General features: G+C 41.6%; 2 protein-coding genes across 3 annotated transcripts; both read right to left on the bottom strand.

The window, feature by feature from the left end:
• Positions 1 to 2,847: 2,847 nt before the first annotated feature.
• On the bottom strand, positions 2,848 to 3,803 carry LOC131679608 (uncharacterized). Its single transcript, XM_058960346.1, has 2 exons — positions 3,030 to 3,803; positions 2,848 to 2,916 (listed from the first exon to the last, which is right to left on the bottom strand). The coding sequence occupies exons 1-2, from the start codon at positions 3,801 to 3,803 to the stop codon at positions 2,848 to 2,850; spliced, it is 843 nt and encodes a 280-aa protein (XP_058816329.1).
• Positions 3,804 to 7,259: 3,456 nt separating this feature from the next.
• LOC131678934 (FAS-associated factor 2) lies at positions 7,260 to 9,990 on the bottom strand. Of its 2 annotated transcripts, none has more exons than XM_058959387.1 (4): positions 9,520 to 9,990; positions 8,871 to 9,315; positions 8,035 to 8,804; positions 7,260 to 7,977 (listed from the first exon to the last, which is right to left on the bottom strand). In XM_058959387.1, the coding sequence occupies exons 2-4, from the start codon at positions 9,247 to 9,249 to the stop codon at positions 7,792 to 7,794; spliced, it is 1,335 nt and encodes a 444-aa protein (XP_058815370.1). In that variant the 5' UTR covers positions 9,250 to 9,315; positions 9,520 to 9,990; the 3' UTR covers positions 7,260 to 7,791. The 2 variants fall into 2 exon arrangements, with proteins under 2 accessions (XP_058815370.1, XP_058815369.1); XM_058959386.1 differs by having other exon boundaries at positions 9,525 to 9,990.
• Positions 9,991 to 16,475: the final 6,485 nt, after the last annotated feature.

The following is a 16,475-nucleotide window of genomic DNA, read 5'->3' as shown; positions in this document are numbered from 1 at the left end:
TAAAAAAAATAGATGAAAGTTGGAATGTTTACTTCAAAAGGCCATATCTCAATGGTATGTTGACTGATTCTAATTATTTTTTCATTATTGAACAGGTAGACGTTTCATCGTTAATTTTCATCAAGAAGAATATAAAATAGAGTTGTCTACATAAATAAATAGACAATATAATTGGTCTCAACTATATGTATTATAATTATTTAGTGATTATTTTTGTATTAAAAATAGCGGCCTATCAAGTTTTATATACTAGTTGATTGCAATTGCTGTTTACTACAAATTATGGATATATGAAATGTTAAAACTAACACAGTCGTGATTCGCTGGTCGCTCAATTTTTAACAGGAGCCGCTTATTAGTTGGACCTCCGCTAGTTGGTCCATTGTCGATATCTGAATGTCAAATTCTCATGTTAAATTCAATTTGACAATAAAACTGACAATAGTTGGAGGTATGATCAGATGAACTTGTACTAATAACATCCCCTTTGATCCCCCTACTAATAACATCCCCCAGTTTTAACATCTGTCAACCCAACCAGCGAATCACGATTGTACAAAATTTCCAACAAAAACCGTATCATAACATAAATTGATCTGAATTAGCAAATACCTTCATATTTTTGAATATATGTATTGAATTTATGGTTTTATTTTTCCATGATTTGTAGTTTGCGTTCGTTGCATTTAACTAATGAATAGAAATTGATAGGTCGTCGTTTTGAATATAAAGATATTTACTAAATAGTGATAATACATATAGTTGAGGATAATTAAGTTGTCTATTGTTTGAAGTAGCCAACTCTATTTTATATACTTCTTGATGAAAATTAACGATGAAACGTCTACCTGTTCAATAATGAAAAAATAATTAGAATCAGTCAACATACCATTGATATATGGCCTTTTGAAGTAAACATTCCAACTTTCATCTATTTTTTTAAATTTCACATTATATTTAACGTTTGGTAGACAACCCTATTTTCATATTTTTTCAGTGCACCATATTAATAACACCATTTGTACATTATATTTATGCAATAAAATGGTAAAGGTTTCCTTTAAAAAATCGCGACACGTATAAACGATCTAAATAGTCAATGGACAAACATGGATTCACGCTTGAAGTCTAGTAGAAAACCCATCTATGACCGCATACCACATCCAAACCGTTATAACTTTCGATTCCGTCAATGAAATATTTCCAAACTTGCAGGAGATATACTTGATTACTATATCTTTTGAATGCCGTGTACTAAATAAGTAGACAAATATTTTTTTGTTCATAGAGATTGGACCAAACCCGTGGGTGTTTGCTGGTAGCCTTATGAAACGTATCACAAAACTTCAAATCGCCATATCTCTCGAATCTCTCGATGGATCATTTTGAAATTCACTGAGAAGATGCTTGGATACTGTATCTTTCGAATGCCGTATGCCAAATTTGTGGTCATTTTTTTTAGTTAATAACGGTTTTAGGAACACCGTGATGCGTTACGTCAATTGCCTTGGAATAATCCGCTGAACTTGCCACCATACGAAGACCGTTGTCGATTACTATGACTGCACACTTTAGAAGATCGAATACACGCGTCGCTAGCTAGCTTCGTATCTAAGCTTCTTCTCGCCAAATATTTATTTATTTATTTATTTGTAGGCTTTAACCGAAGTGGTCATTCGCCTATCAAATGCTTATATCCTATGTAAACTCTTAGTCTATTTTATTTGTTACAGTTAAGGACGTCTGTTTAAAGTCGGAAGTCATTGCTAGAGATGCGCACCAGGTCCCGGGGCGATCATGGTATTCCTTTCTCTTCAAATGTCTGCGAACAAGTTGGCGTTTTTTAAGAATGTCAGTAGTTTTTCCTCTCGTGACGGGTCATTTCCAAGTATATCCTTTATGGATGATGATACATCGTGTTGCCGACGAAGGTCCTCGTAGACGGGGCAGTTGACGAGTATATGTTCGTCTGTCAACCTGCTGTTAAATGTGGAACATAGTGGTGGATTTACTCGTGAGATAGTGTTGGCGTGGGTAATTCTGGTGTGCCCTACACGGAGGCGCGAGAGTACCCTTTGCTCTATTCTGCTCTCTCTGTCTTCCCATCTTTGGAGAGATCGCTTGATTTTCTGTGGGTGTCCTCGCAGATTCCTCCAGTATCGATGATGTGGTTGGAGGCTTTCTGCTTGAATAATTTAGTGATATCATTTGCCGGGACTTCTCGGGTAACCATTGACCTCGTTCGCCGACCGATAGAGGCCAGATGGTCAGCGGTCTCGTTGCCCTTGATTCCACAATGGCCCGGAACTCAGCAAATTGTAGTGAGAATATCACAGGTATCTTCGATTTCCTGGATGTACGGATGCTTCGATTCTCCGGTCTCGAGTGTCAAGATGACCGAGAGGGAGTCGGAAAAAATTACCGTTGGTATACCTTCGGATTTTCTGCGTATGATCACGGCGATCGCGGCTGCTTCTGCGGAAAATACCGAGCATTCTGGAGGCAAACGTAAAGCTAATCCTTCACAGATACCGTGTACCCCTATTCCAACTTCTTCTTCCAGCTTTGATCCGTCAGTGAAGATTTTGTGGTGATTTTGGTATTTGCGGTTGACCAATTGCACAAACTTTGCTTGCGTTGCGCTGTGAGGATCGTCTTTTTTTACGATACGTGTCAGGTTGGTGTCCAGGTTTGGGCAGCGTTTGTTCCAGGGGCGATTCCTGACCCTGCGCATACTGGCAATTGCAGGGAGTTGGGTATTAGTGAATTCTGAGCAGATATGTTTAGCTATATCTAATATTTGACATTCCCCTCCTGTCGTTTTTTCGATGAAACTCAGTGCTCGTTTCACAACGTTGATGGCGGTGGCAACATGGTAAAATTCCTGCCTCCATGCAGGCGGCTTCCGCCGGTGTACTAGGGAGCAGGTTGGATGTGAATCTAACCGCACCGTGGTATAGAGGTGCTAGTGTGGTGGCCGACCCTCCCAGGCCATAAAATATTTTTGAGTGTATTAAGGCTCGACTCACATTTAGAGCCGTTTCTCTGTTGCACTTGGTGTGGCGGGAGCTTATGGTGCGAACTAGTCTTTTCCTGCTTTCGTAATCCTTTTTTATTTGCTGGAAGTGGGATGTGAAGGTCATTCTCCGGTCTACCTTAATTCCGAGAATTTGCGGTTCCTTTCGAAATGGTATCGTTGCACCGGCGAATTTCACGGGTTGGTCGAAAGCAACGTGGTGGGAGTTGCAGTAGTGTGCAATAGCCCATTTTTCGGGGGCAATATTGAAACCGGTTGCTTCGGCCCACCGACCTACGGCGTTAACAGCAGCCTGCAATTTTCCGATCGCCACCAAAATAATATCATCAGCATATAAGAATATAAATACTCCTTTCAGTAAAGCATCGAATAGAGTATTAATGCTTACGAGAAAAAGGGCCAACACGGATCCTTGCGGGACCCCATTGGCTTCCCGGAAGCTATCAGATTTGTTTCCTCCGATACACACTCGGAAGGTTCTGTTCCTGAGAAATTCCTGAACGAAGCGGCCCATATTTCCTCTTATTCCCCACTGATGTAATTGCCGCAGTACACCCTCTCGCCAGACCGTATTGTAGGCCTTGGCGAGGTCGAGGATCGCGATATCGGCGTGCTTGTTTTCCTCGAGTGTCTGACCGACAACCTCTCCAAACGAACCGAGATGGATGCCTGAGCCGAATCCTTTTCTGAAGGCAAACTGCCGGAGGTCGAGGAAGTTTCCCTGCTCCAGATAGGTTACAAGGCGCCGATTTACTAGTCTCTCCATCGTTTTAGCTATACAGCTAATCAAGTTTATGGGGCGGAAGTCGCTGGGCTCCTTTCTTCCGCTACTTTTTTTTTTGGGAATAGGAATGACCAGTGCCTCGCGCCAAGCTTCTGGGAAGTCTCCACCTTCCCAGACTATGTTCAAGCATTCTAGTAAGGCTCTTTTCGCCCTTGGTGGGAGGTGTCTGAGCATAGGGTAGCCCACTTTGTCGGGTCCAGTCGATTTCCCGCGTGTCGCACTTAGTACAGTGGCGAGTTCCATTCCAGAAAAGGTTGATTGTACGGTGCACTACAGTCGAGTCCGAAGGTCGCTGGTTGTGCTTCTATGCCGGCCTTCCACCTCCTAAAGGATGCCGGTAGAGATTCGTCGGATAATAGCTCCTGAAAATATGTCGCGATTTGGTTTGCTATTTCAGTAGGGTCCACTGTAGCCGTTCCATGGACATTAAGGGAAAATCCAGTATGTCGGCGTTTACCGCTAAGTGCGTTGACCCTTCTCCACAGTTTCTTGGTCGAGGAAGTCGGATTAATGCTATCGAGGAACTCTCCCCCAACTTGCTGCTTTAGCGTCCTTAATCGCCTTTCTTCCCTGCTTCCTAAGCCTACGGTAGTTGGCTGCGCGTTCCTCCCATAGTCGATGTTCTTGTGGGGTTCTTGAGGGCTTTTCTTCGGGCTTTCAGAACAGCTGCGACCTCGTCGTTCCACCAGTGGATTGCTCTTCGCGGTGGGGGGGGGGGGGGGGTTTCGCTAGTTCGGGGGATACTTGTGGAGGCGGCGTGAACAATAAGCTTTGCAATGGCCTCAGGTGTGTGAGTCTCGTTAAATTCGAGAGCATCTTCGTACGCCTCCCAGTTGGCTCGCTCGTACAGCCATCGCCTACGTCGTGTTGTTGAGATAGGGCGACTGGCGTGAGGGAAATGATCACTACCTCCTTTGTCGAGATCGACCGACCAACCACAGGTATTGGCAATAGAGCTGGAGCAAATCGTCAGATCGATGGCTGATGAGGAGCTTCCTCTGAGTAATGTGATTTCTCCAATGTTGAGGATGATGGCGTTGGATTTTTCAGCAACTTCCACGATTTTATTTCCACGCCGATTGCTACTTTGGGAGCCCCACTCGCAATGGTGTGCGTTGAAGTCACCCATAAGTATGTAAGCATTGGCTGGAAGGCCTTGAGGGCAGTTGGTTGTTTTGTGTTATATTTTGTGTATGAGTACTTGCCCCGCGCCAACAGCCGCCGGGGGTGCATCGGGAGAACCCGGAACGTCCCCGGTCGGGGTCGACGCGTCGACGCGGGAGGTTTGTTTGTTCGGTTTGGGCTATTGAATGTTGTTGCTTTTGTTATCTGCTGATTGCTGGGTTGAGCGTTTGTGCGTTGTGTTACTCTGAGATGACGTCCGAGTAGTCCACGGTTGTTGGAGGTTCTTGGCCTGACGTGTTGAGTGCTGTTGTTGAACTGGATCGGGGCCAGGGCATGATGCTTTCAAGGTCGGGTGTAAGCAAGGTCATATCGGGAGTTGTTTTGAAGTTGGGGCTTCTGGATTTATCGGTACCACTTTTTCTGGTATCCTTTACTTTTTGGCGACTGGACCTTCTGGGTTCTGGTTGGTTGGAAGGGCCGGCAGCGCAGGTTGGTTCTAAAAACATACTCTTCTTAGCTTTTGTTCTTGAGGGGTGTTTTCGTTGGTGGAAGTGTTCTCCCTAGGGTGGATAGACGACTTTTGGTGTAGCTCGGAGAAGGCATGCCGCAGTTTCGCTATATCTACTGTAGCCGCTTGAAGCTGTTTTTGCAGCTTGGAACAATATTCCTTCAGCCGTTTAATTTCCTGATCCTTACCGTCAACTGCACTTTGGGCCTTGCTTTCTTTCAGAGTCACTAGCTCATTCTGTAGCTGTGCTATGATTTTGTTCCGTTCGTCGTCCTTGGTGTTACCTGTGGCTACGCTGGCATAACTGGGACCTTGTTGCCGTTTCGTTATCAAAGCTCTGGCCTTGGGGAAGGTGAAATTTTTGTCAACTCTGATTTTTATCTGTTCTTCCTCGATAAACTTGGGACACGTCCTACTACGGGTGGAGTGACCTTGTCCACAGTTGATGCAAACGCTTGGCTTGGTACATCGGTTGTCTTTGGATGTTTCATGTTGTTGAATAATCTCCACCTTTTGACCGCCTATAAGCTGATTCAACTGCTGTAGGGCTCGAAATGCTTCCTTCGATCTGGTTCTCAACACATATCTGGATCCCTTTGCCTCCTTTGTCGCACTCACCAGGTTTCTTGGGTCGAAACCGAGCACTGCCTGTACAGATTTTAGAATAAGGAAAGGATCCGCGGGGGGTCGTTGTTCCTCGTTTCCTGGTTCGTTGATGGCCCTTAATAATAGGGTCTGCTGATCTATCACATCTCCGGAATTCATGTAACCGGGGAGCGATCGACTTAGGGGGGTGCCTCACCCCAGTCCGGGGAGGAGGGCGTGGCATTGTTGCTTTAGAAGTCCTGGTCTTGCTCGCACTGTTGCATGGTTGACACCTTCAAGTTTTACTCGTTTGGGTTTCGTTACCTTACTATCGTGGAGGTCACTTTGCAGGCGCACACCAATTCGATTTTTCTGTTTGGGGTTCGATACTTCACACGCGTTTGAATCGCCGGCGGTCGGTTGGTCGGTTGGAGGCACAAGTCTTCTACTGATTTGAATCTTCGCCTAGGTGGAGGCGCGATCAGTTCACCGATTTAACGTGGGAGTTTTGATGGAAGCGCGAGTTGTAATTTAGTTTAGACTTATTGTCAGTTGGACGTAAATTGTTAAATACATAACTAATATAAACTTCTCTTTCAAAATGAATAAGTTTATTCATCAACCCTTTCTTGTTTATTCTTACCTTTTTAACGTACACACAATGTGCCATCATGCTGATGTGTATTATCTATTATTTTTAATGTTTCGTTTACCACTCATCAGTAAATGACACCAACCTGCTGCCATCCCAAAAGACAGTTCATTTTCCTATACTCGTCAGCAACTTAGAGCCTCTGTGCTTGGCCAACCAAGACATCACTCGATACCCGCCAGTTGCTTAAGGCGTTCACACTCGTCCGAGAACTGTTTGAATTTAGTGTCTAACTGGCGCCAATTTGGTGTTAGTTTTGATATCTCGTTTAACTGGCAGCAAGTTAGTGTGACGAGTGGAATAAGAAACATTTAAATCCAAATTTTTTAACGTTGGATCTGGTTTGCGTAGATGAAGGTTCTTCAAATAAACTAGTATCGTTAAAATATTTAAGTGGAGATGCTTCAGGCACACGCGATGTACATGTACAGCTGTCAGATTCCGGAATCTGGGAGCTCAACTCGACAAAACCTCTAAACATAAAGGTTGCTAGACTTGAATGCACTGTCAAATTGCATGGTGTAAGAAATAAGGAACATGTCAGAACTTAATTTTGGAGACAAAAGAATTGTTAAAGACAATCTGTTTTATTCGGTCTTAAATAAGTTAAGAAAAAGGAAACTAACATGTCGAAAATTTGTGTTTTCTGTGATTAAAGTTTTGCAATGAACCTAAAGTTTGACTCAATCTGTTATCTCTTTCCAGAATTCGAAATTCTAGAATAATTAAAAATGGATATTTATTTTATTTATTTGTGTCGTAAATATGTTTTCTGTTTATGCCTATTGAATTTCAAAAGTAACCTAGAACACGATTACAGAAGACCAACAACTCGTCAGACCTCAGCTTTGTGTTGAATTTTATGTTATTCTGTTGACTGTAATCTGTATACTTTTGCCATGATTATCGAATCTAAATTTTCTTCCATAGAAAATAGAAGTGAATGTTAAAGGAAAGGTACGATCGTTTTCTGAAAAGAATGTGTTCTCCCCTTAACAAACCGCGGTCACTATCGCTTGACTCAACTTGTTTCCAGTCTCATATCCGCTCTCTGTTCGCATCTTACTTCGTTCGGTTATCCCATCCAGCGGCCAGGCACCCTAGGCATCCAGATCGGCTACAAACAGCACTTCGCGGTTCTTCAAACCTGCGTCCACCAGCGTGGGAAGTGGCCCGCTCGAGCTACCTTCGTTGGCACCACACTGCAAAACCCGCTTCGGGAAGTTAGTGGTAACCTCGAACGAATCGGGTGCATCCGGATGGCAGAAGATAAAATTGTGAATGTCCTACAACGAAAGCATATGTCGGATCAACAAATATCTAGCATTATCTAGCAAACTAACCTTGAGGGTGTTGGACGAGTGAAATCTGCGCTCTAACCGTAAACCGCTGGGCAGTTTGAAAACTATGCTGATTGTATCGCTAGCTCCCGGTTCCGGCTCGGAAGGCACTTGTGAAGCCAAATCCATCTTGAGCCTCTCGACATCCTCTAATCTTTGCTGTTCGGCCAACCGCTCCGCCTCGATTGCTTGCTGCACACGCTGGGCAGCCTCGCGCTCCTCCTGTTTTAAGCGCTGTTTTTCCTGATCTGCACGTAACGACATCTGGTACGCTTCGTCCTGCTGCTGACGCAGTGTTTGTGTGAGATCTCTTTCCAGTCTGTCCTGTCGGGCTTGATTGAGCCAAATTTCATTATCGTTCACAACTGTTTCCATGCGCCGTATCAGTTCCTCGGCAGTGCACCGGCCTTCCATTCGACCCATGATAACCATTTTGTTTGCCCTCAGGGCAATCATGACCAGCACCGGGTAGGTTCGAGCATGTATGGAGTGCGACACACGGTAACCTTCCGGAGATGATATGTCGCATGCCCAGAACAACATCCGTCGATTGACATATTCAACGACCTGAGTGTTGGACAATGTGTCTCGACAAAAATTGTTCGCATCAGTGCTGGATTCGGAATGCAGATAGACTAGCAAAAACTTGAGCTCGCGTTTGGCATCGTTCAATGCTTGAGCGTACGTGCCCTGGTAAAAGACCGGATGTTCCGGGTATTTTTCATTGTAGTTTTGAATAAACTTCAAAACGTCACCTAAGGGATCGGTTACAACTGCAAAGTAAATTGAATTGAAATAAGTATTGCTACTAGCTGATTCTTGACAAACAGAAAACTTACTCCGTTCGCGATCCTTGAAGAGGTTCAAAAAGGCGGTCACAATTGAAGACAACGTGCTGTAGCAGAAGTTAAACACGTAGTTGACAACAAATCCAATTACACCGCCGATACCGGACGGTACAGGTAGGTTCGTTCCGCTTTGTGCCGAGAATACATGCTGCAGAAAACGATCATTCACAACTTGAGGGGCTCGGGATTCAGTTGCATACGCCGACGGGCGCCCCTCGCGGATGTTTAAATGCTCCTGAAATGCTACTTCCAGGTCCCACTGGTGCCTGATTAGGATATCCCGACACACGTTAATGTCATCGAGGCCGGTGATATCCTGAAATTGCAGTACTTTCTCCGTTTGCTCATTTGACATGCCCTCATTGTCCATGTTTCTGCGCTTGGTCTTTCTCGTAATGCGTTATTCGTCCTGGAAATTACGTCCGTGGGGTTGCTCCTGAAACAGACAACAGATCCTAAATCTAACGATTTTGGTTTGCTACTTCAAGCATCTTTTATAGAATAAACGTTTGAGATCAAGAGCAGGAATCATTACAACGGACTATCTTGTCCAAGAATAAACTTCAGTGCGGTTCAAATCGACCCCATTCCGGAAGGTTTCTTTCTAAACGAAACAGTTTGTTAGAATATTCACTCCTACCTTACCTGCACCGAACGATGAACAATGAAAACTTCAAATTGTGTTGACTTTTAAACGGAGACTATTGCCGAAAGTCCAACAGCTGCAGAAAATTCCCATTTAGCACGCAGCGGCGTTAAAATTACTACAACACAATAGTAGTATTCTCTAGCAAATACTTCTGCTCCACCGGGGTCTGCAGACTTTAGTGCGGAGCGCCTTTCTCTTTCGCTTTCTTTGGGTGTTGGAAACCCAAATTATGTAACTAAAACTAGCTTATACTAACGAAGTCAATGTTTATCTTGACGAACAACACATCTATCAATGAATTACGAATCGAAAAAAGAAAATTTTGGCCAAAATTCACCGAAATTTCACCGCTAAAAAGATTCACGCGTTAAACCAAAATCAGTTTCTTTCTGCTGGATGATGGTGTTGAAAATTTATCAGTCTTCTCGCTCTGTTTCTCTTTTTTTCTTTCCTCGTTTTTGCAAAATTTGAATGACGTTTCACAATTTGACAAAAATAAAATCCACACTAACCGAACATGCGATGTTTTGTGTTCTTTTTATGAGCTGCCGCGCCATCTAGGAGTGAAAATTTCACAAATACAGAAACTGGACTACAATCATAAAAAAATGTTAGTGCATTGACCCATTATATCCTAGCGTATGAAATAATTGCTTTATTATTACACTAATCGGATCATTACACCTCATATTTCATTGTGAAACAAGACAACTGCCATTTTTTATATATTTGTTTACATTTTTGAACCGTGTATAGTTGGGGCAAATAGCGGCTGAAAAGTAAGCAATACATTTAATTGAATTTTATTGTTGGAATTCGTGCTAATAATCCCATTATGTGACAAAACGTTCCTACAGGTGTAAAAGAAGTGTTGTCTATCAGAAAATCCGAAGAAATATGTCAAACAACTTAAAATTTGTTGTTTTATTTAAGCGTACGAAATTTTTGGCACGAGATATTTTCATTCTCAAAATCATTTTAAGCGGTGATTTTGTTTTTCTCATAATCTTTGATACATTTTTGGGTGGAATTGAAGATATCGCTGCATTTGGCACACTTTTTGAAACCCCTGGTTTATAATGGGTTAACGCAAAATTCCACGAGGTCTTCCACGATTGAAAGGAACTGCCGCGCTCCATAAAACCCCGCGCTTAGTCGATCTCGTATTTTCTTAACTACCCAGTTAAACTCATTCCGGAACCGGTTCGATTTTCTGAATGGAGTCATCAAATGCAACAACCGATTCCGACTCAGAATCGGTTGTTGCATTTGATTTGGAATCCATAATGACTCCATTCAGGATTCCGAATGGTTTGACCGGGTAAGGGCTAAATGAGAACACGTTGTTCCAAACATCAGCCCTGCAATATGCAACGTTTTGTACAGGGGCAAGTGGTGCCAAATCTAGGGGCAGATCATTTGCGATGAATTTTTTATTCGTTCACGCAGAAAAAAAAATTAGAAAAAAAGACAAATTTTGGTTTTAAATAACAATTTGCCCGTTTGATATAGTGACAAACAAGATTCAGGTTTGATTCAATCAATACTGTTGGTTGAAATTACCAACTAATTCATATGTTGGCTTTTCAGTAGTATCAACAAATGTTTCGTTTGAAACAACAAAATCATGATAAGTTTAACCAAACAAACAAGTTTGAAGAAACAAAAACAAATCATTTGTATTAACCAAAGGAGAGAACAACTCAAATTTAGTTGAAATTAAATAAAGATTCTGTTGGTTTTTAACAAAGGGATCAGTTAGATCTAACAAATTTTATTTTGATCCATCAATGTTTCTATTTAAAATGTAAACAGAAGTATTTGTTGAACTAAACCAAATACATGCTTTCGAAAAATGCCCATTTCAGTTTGAAACAGTCATTCGCAACGTTTTTGATTCAACTAAACGTTTTGTTGATTCAAAAAGGCCTGATTCTTCTGTGTGTTGTCTAACCACAGTAGATACAGAACACTATAATTAGGATTGTCGCGGGTGTTCCCATTGTTTTCGCCTCGGAACATGTTTGTTTTGCTTCCGGTACACTGAAAAAAATCCAAACGTTAATTCTATTTGCTTCAAACCGCTTAAAATTCATATGAAGAAGCAATGCTATTGTTATCACGCGCACACATACCTTCTATGTGTCAACTGTATTAACTATGTATTGTTATAGAATAGGGTTTTATGTGCCTAATAGTTATGAAATGTGAATGTAAGATTAATATTTCTTGTAAATACACACATAAGGTTTATGTACCAGCAAATAGTGTCTATATGCCTCCGTTAATTGCAAAAATCTATGTGTAAAATCAATTGGCGATTCTACGTTGAAACCGCTCGCAGATAGCGCTGGAAGGAAAGTGTTACTGATTTGATTCTGTTCTGTCATAGTGCATATATTTTCTGTAAACATTATGGTAAAAAATGACTTTTAAACACCAAATTACCGATCAATTTGTTGATAATTGTTTATGAAAATGAAGGAAAACCATCATTTTATAAGATGATGAGTAAACATCTTGCGAAAAGAGTGTAAAACATAGTGGTTTCTAATATTATTCGTAGAGCCATATGCGCGCTGTTCCGAAATGTAATTTGTTGAGCACCGTAGCCGCCGCAACAGCATTTCCCGTTCGTCCTAAGTTAAGCTAAACCTTCATGAGATGGTGTAAATTCATGAAACTCTCCAGATCAGGCGAGGAAAGAATATATCCGGCTAATAGGAAAGTGTCAGCTTTGTATCATGCACAGCCGATCCTTCTCTCCGATAGTTTCACTGAATCTCCTACGTAGTTCAAAATATGAAGGAGTTTGACATTGGTACTGATTGGGTCTCGGTTTCGAGTTGGAACTTTATTTATGGAACGATTTTTTATAACCACAATAATACCCCGATTACATTTCGAAGAAATGTATGAGTGAAATAGTTACAAATGGCTGTAATTTCAGAATAATTGCAAATAAAACTAAATTTCTTACTCGTTTCATTCATATTTTGGCAGTGGTAAGCTTTTTCCGAGAAGATAATGAAGATTTTGTTGTAAGCTACGACTCACTTACGGGTGAAAAAAAGCAAACTGTATCACTTTGCCAGTTCATGAGCTGAATCATAGGTGTCGCATGACTAATTTTGGCTTTGCCGCAAATCGCCAATTTCACAAATACAGAAACGACTGTAATCATAAAAAATGTTAGTGAATTAACGCAAAATTCCACGACGCCTTCCACGATTGAAAGGAATTGAAGCCCGCGCTCCATAAAACCCAGCGCTTAGTCGATCTCTTATTTTCTTAACTAAGGGCTGAATGAGAACACGCCCACACTACTTTTACAGTAAACGGTAAGTTACGGCGAGTAGCCTAGAACAAAGTTTCAATAGCCTACCGATCGACAGCATCTAGTTTAACCCGCCTAGCCGCCTTTTAGTTTACTGGGTGTTGTTCCAAACATCAGCTCTGCAACATCCCAGTTAAGCTCAGCCGGAAATGAACCGGAATTCTGGCTGGTTCCAGTTCGTATTCCGGCTCCAGTGACACAACCGATTCTAGTTAGAATCGGTTGTGTCACTGGAGCCCGTGGACGAACTGGAACCAGCCAGAATTCCAGTTCATTTCCGGCTGAACTTTACTGGGATGCAACGTTTTGTACCATGTAACTGGCATCCCTATCTCTACATACAGAGTTTGACAATAGGCAAAGGCAACATCGCTTTTCCACCGATCGATGGGGGTCAGTTTGACAACGTCAAAATCGCTTAAAATGTCATCAACAAACAATAGTAGCAGTAAACAAAAGAAAATGATGAACACTTTAACTGATTTGATGTAAACTAAAGTGCTCCTCGTTCGTATTTAAAATTAATTTCGTTCATTTTATTATCACCTGAGTCTACGGCATGTCCGGACAAGCGTAAAGACAGCATGAAGTAACAAGTTACTTTACGCTTGTGATTCGCATTTCTAATGCCAAAAGACCCTGACTCCTACGGTAGCAGACAAAAAGTTAAGCCGCCGGTGAGCTCTAAGCTTGCATATATGATCCTTCCACGCTTTTCTAAACTTTCTCCCTTCAGCTCCTTGCTCTCCCTTGAGTACTATGGCTCTAAATATTGAAAAATATACTTCATCTTCCAGTCCCTTGATAATTAAATGCCGTAACAACTGTTGACAAATTGACTCAATAGGTCGTTAACAAAAATAGTTAACAAAAAAAAATGGTAAAAGTAGTTGTATGGCGCTTGTCAAAATCAGATTTTTTTTTTGGTTTACGTTATGAAAGACGCATGGGCGGCGCATGGCTATTTAAAGTTTTGCGTTGGACAGCCTATTGAAATACATAAAAAGTATAGCAATAGAACAATTTCATTTAATTCTGAATGGATTGGTGGTAAAAAGACGGAAATCCAGAGTTATATGCGTTCAAAATAGTGACGCAAAAATGTGACATCGCTTCATTTTAAATTTTAGAATGCCACACAGCCCCAAATAGTAAAACATTTTCAATGTAAAAAAAATGTGTGAAACAAACTAATCTGGGTTGTCACATCTGACGATTGGGGCATCATGTAATTTCTTTGCTGTAGCGTGGCAATCGTGTGCGCCGACGCAAGCCGCTGAACGGTGGTTGATGGAATTGGCGGTTCGAATAGCCCCGTACGCTCATTTCGCACAAAGGTGGTAAGCGTCTAGAAAATATCTCTGTTTTCACCCAAACAACCATTCCATAAAATTCACACTTTCCTGTTATTTCGTCACTTTTTACTTTGATCACGCTTTTGCCATTATAGTGATTTTTGTTTTGTGGAAAATGAAACACATCTTTCTAAAAAGCTGCAGAATGAATGTACGACAGACAGAAAGTCTTAAGATGATTTACAATGAATTACCCCCACGGTCTTAATAGTTCCCCTATATATTTCCTTAACGCTACAATTTACAGACAATTTACCGAAGATTTTCATGGAATTATTAACGGCAATAGATACAGATATTATGAGTCTACTTTAACGACCAATTTCTTCACTGAATAAAAACTAGTTTTCGCTGAAATCCAACTTTCAGTTGGTTGGCAATCAGCTGGGACTGGACCTTTTTGTTTCTTTTTTGACATTTAAAAATGTCTTACTCCACTATCTGGGGCTATGGGCCATTCTAAAATCTAAAACATCTCATGTGACGAAACTTTGTAACGGTTGCACGATTGTAAGTCCGATACTACTATATTGTTTTTAATCATTTATACACCAGCCGATTCAGAAATACCTAACTTGGATAATGGTAATAATTTAATATTTATTTAATAAAAGTAGTCCATTCAAAGTCAGTGTAATTTGAACATTCACGATAAAAGGGAAAATTACCATAGCAAGCACCCAAGCGGCTCAATCAAATACGATAGGTTAGGTTACGATAGGTTTGTTGTTCGCGTGCTAAACGAGCAACGTCAAGACTAGCCTACGAAAGGTGCACTCAAAATTACCTTGGCGTTAAGAAGCCGCACTGTAACTGCCCATCCCCATTTTTTTTCAGTGTGCGTTTAGACGTCGTAGGAGCTACAAGTATTTTGCCGCCAGGGTCTCGCTTGTTAGTCCTAAGAAGCTACGCTCCTCGCAGTAACCAACGAAAAGTGCTCTCAAAATTGCACCCTCCACCAGACGTGCCAAGAAGCCGCACTGTTACTGTCTACTGAAAAAAATCACTGCTCCACTGTGCGTTTGAACGTTGAAGAAGTCACAAGCATTTTGCCGCCGGTAACCCGCTCGTTAGTTTTGAGAAGGACGTTCCCCACTGACAGTGGCCAGCGAAAACCGCTCTCAAAATTACGTTCGCCACGAGATGTTTTTCTTTGTTTACCTTTATTTCTTAGTATACTTGAGTAGCGGTTTAATCGTTTCCAGCGGCTTGTTTCAAAATGCATTGACTTTCAGCAGAACAACGTTTAAATATTCTGCACACACTACACATGGTGCACAGAACCCAGACTGTCCCACATCAAATTGCATCACGGAAAAAACGCTGTACACGGAAAAATAAAACAACCCGCAGAATAAGTTCTTTTAACTTAAATTTAGGTAGTTTTGCGTCGCTTTCACACTTATTAGTGTTGTCAAAAACAAAAGGAGAGATTCGACTCAGTCGAGGCCTTCCATGGAATAAGGTACTTTTGAGTTTTTTGAGGTATACTCAAAATTAGATAGATTCAACTTAAATTTAGGCATATTCAACTTAAGGTTGAGTATAAAAAACCTGTCAATGGGTTGTGGTTTTTGCCGTGGTTAAAGGGAAACTACCTTCAACACGGTTTACCAAATTTTACCTTATTTCACGATACCCCGAGATTGAGTCAAAAGAGCTCAACTTTTGGTAGTTGTTCGTATCCGTGTAGAAAATAACCCATTGGGTATTTTCTCTTGAAAATTTGGGTAAAGGTGCCTAAGAGTGTATTGTATTGACCATTCATAAACTACGTAACGCTTTTAGGGGGTATGACAAGTTGTGACATATTCTGACATAGGGGGGAGGGGGAGTAAGCTAGATCGTTACGTAACATGTTTTCACCGAAGAAAAAAAAATTTTCAAGGAATTTGTTACGTAGTAGAGAATGGGGTGATGAAGAAATTTGTGACAATTTGTTACATGGAGGAAGGGGAGTCAATTTTTGGAAATTATTGCGTTACGTAATTTATGAATGGTCCCTTACGTCAAGGCGGACTTCCGGCAGTTTCCGGGGCTACTGTTCTTCACCGCCCAGCACAAGTTTGATGTTCCGGAGGAGGTAAGGAACCGGGAACTTTCTAAATTTGCCAATAAATATATGATTTAGCAAGCGATCTGCTCATGTGGCAAACAAAGTGCGACGTTCATGACTACCGGGGCTGTAAACAGTGGCGGATCCAGGAGGAGGGTCCTGGGGGTCCGGACCCCCTCCGAAATTATTTCTTGTTGAG

The sequence above is a fragment of the Topomyia yanbarensis genome, chromosome 2 (genome assembly GCF_030247195.1).
Source record: "Topomyia yanbarensis strain Yona2022 chromosome 2, ASM3024719v1, whole genome shotgun sequence".
Classification (NCBI taxonomy): domain Eukaryota; kingdom Metazoa; phylum Arthropoda; class Insecta; order Diptera; family Culicidae; genus Topomyia; species Topomyia yanbarensis.
Note: the sequence above shows the minus strand (reverse complement) of the source record. Positions and strands in the feature narration are given on the sequence as shown.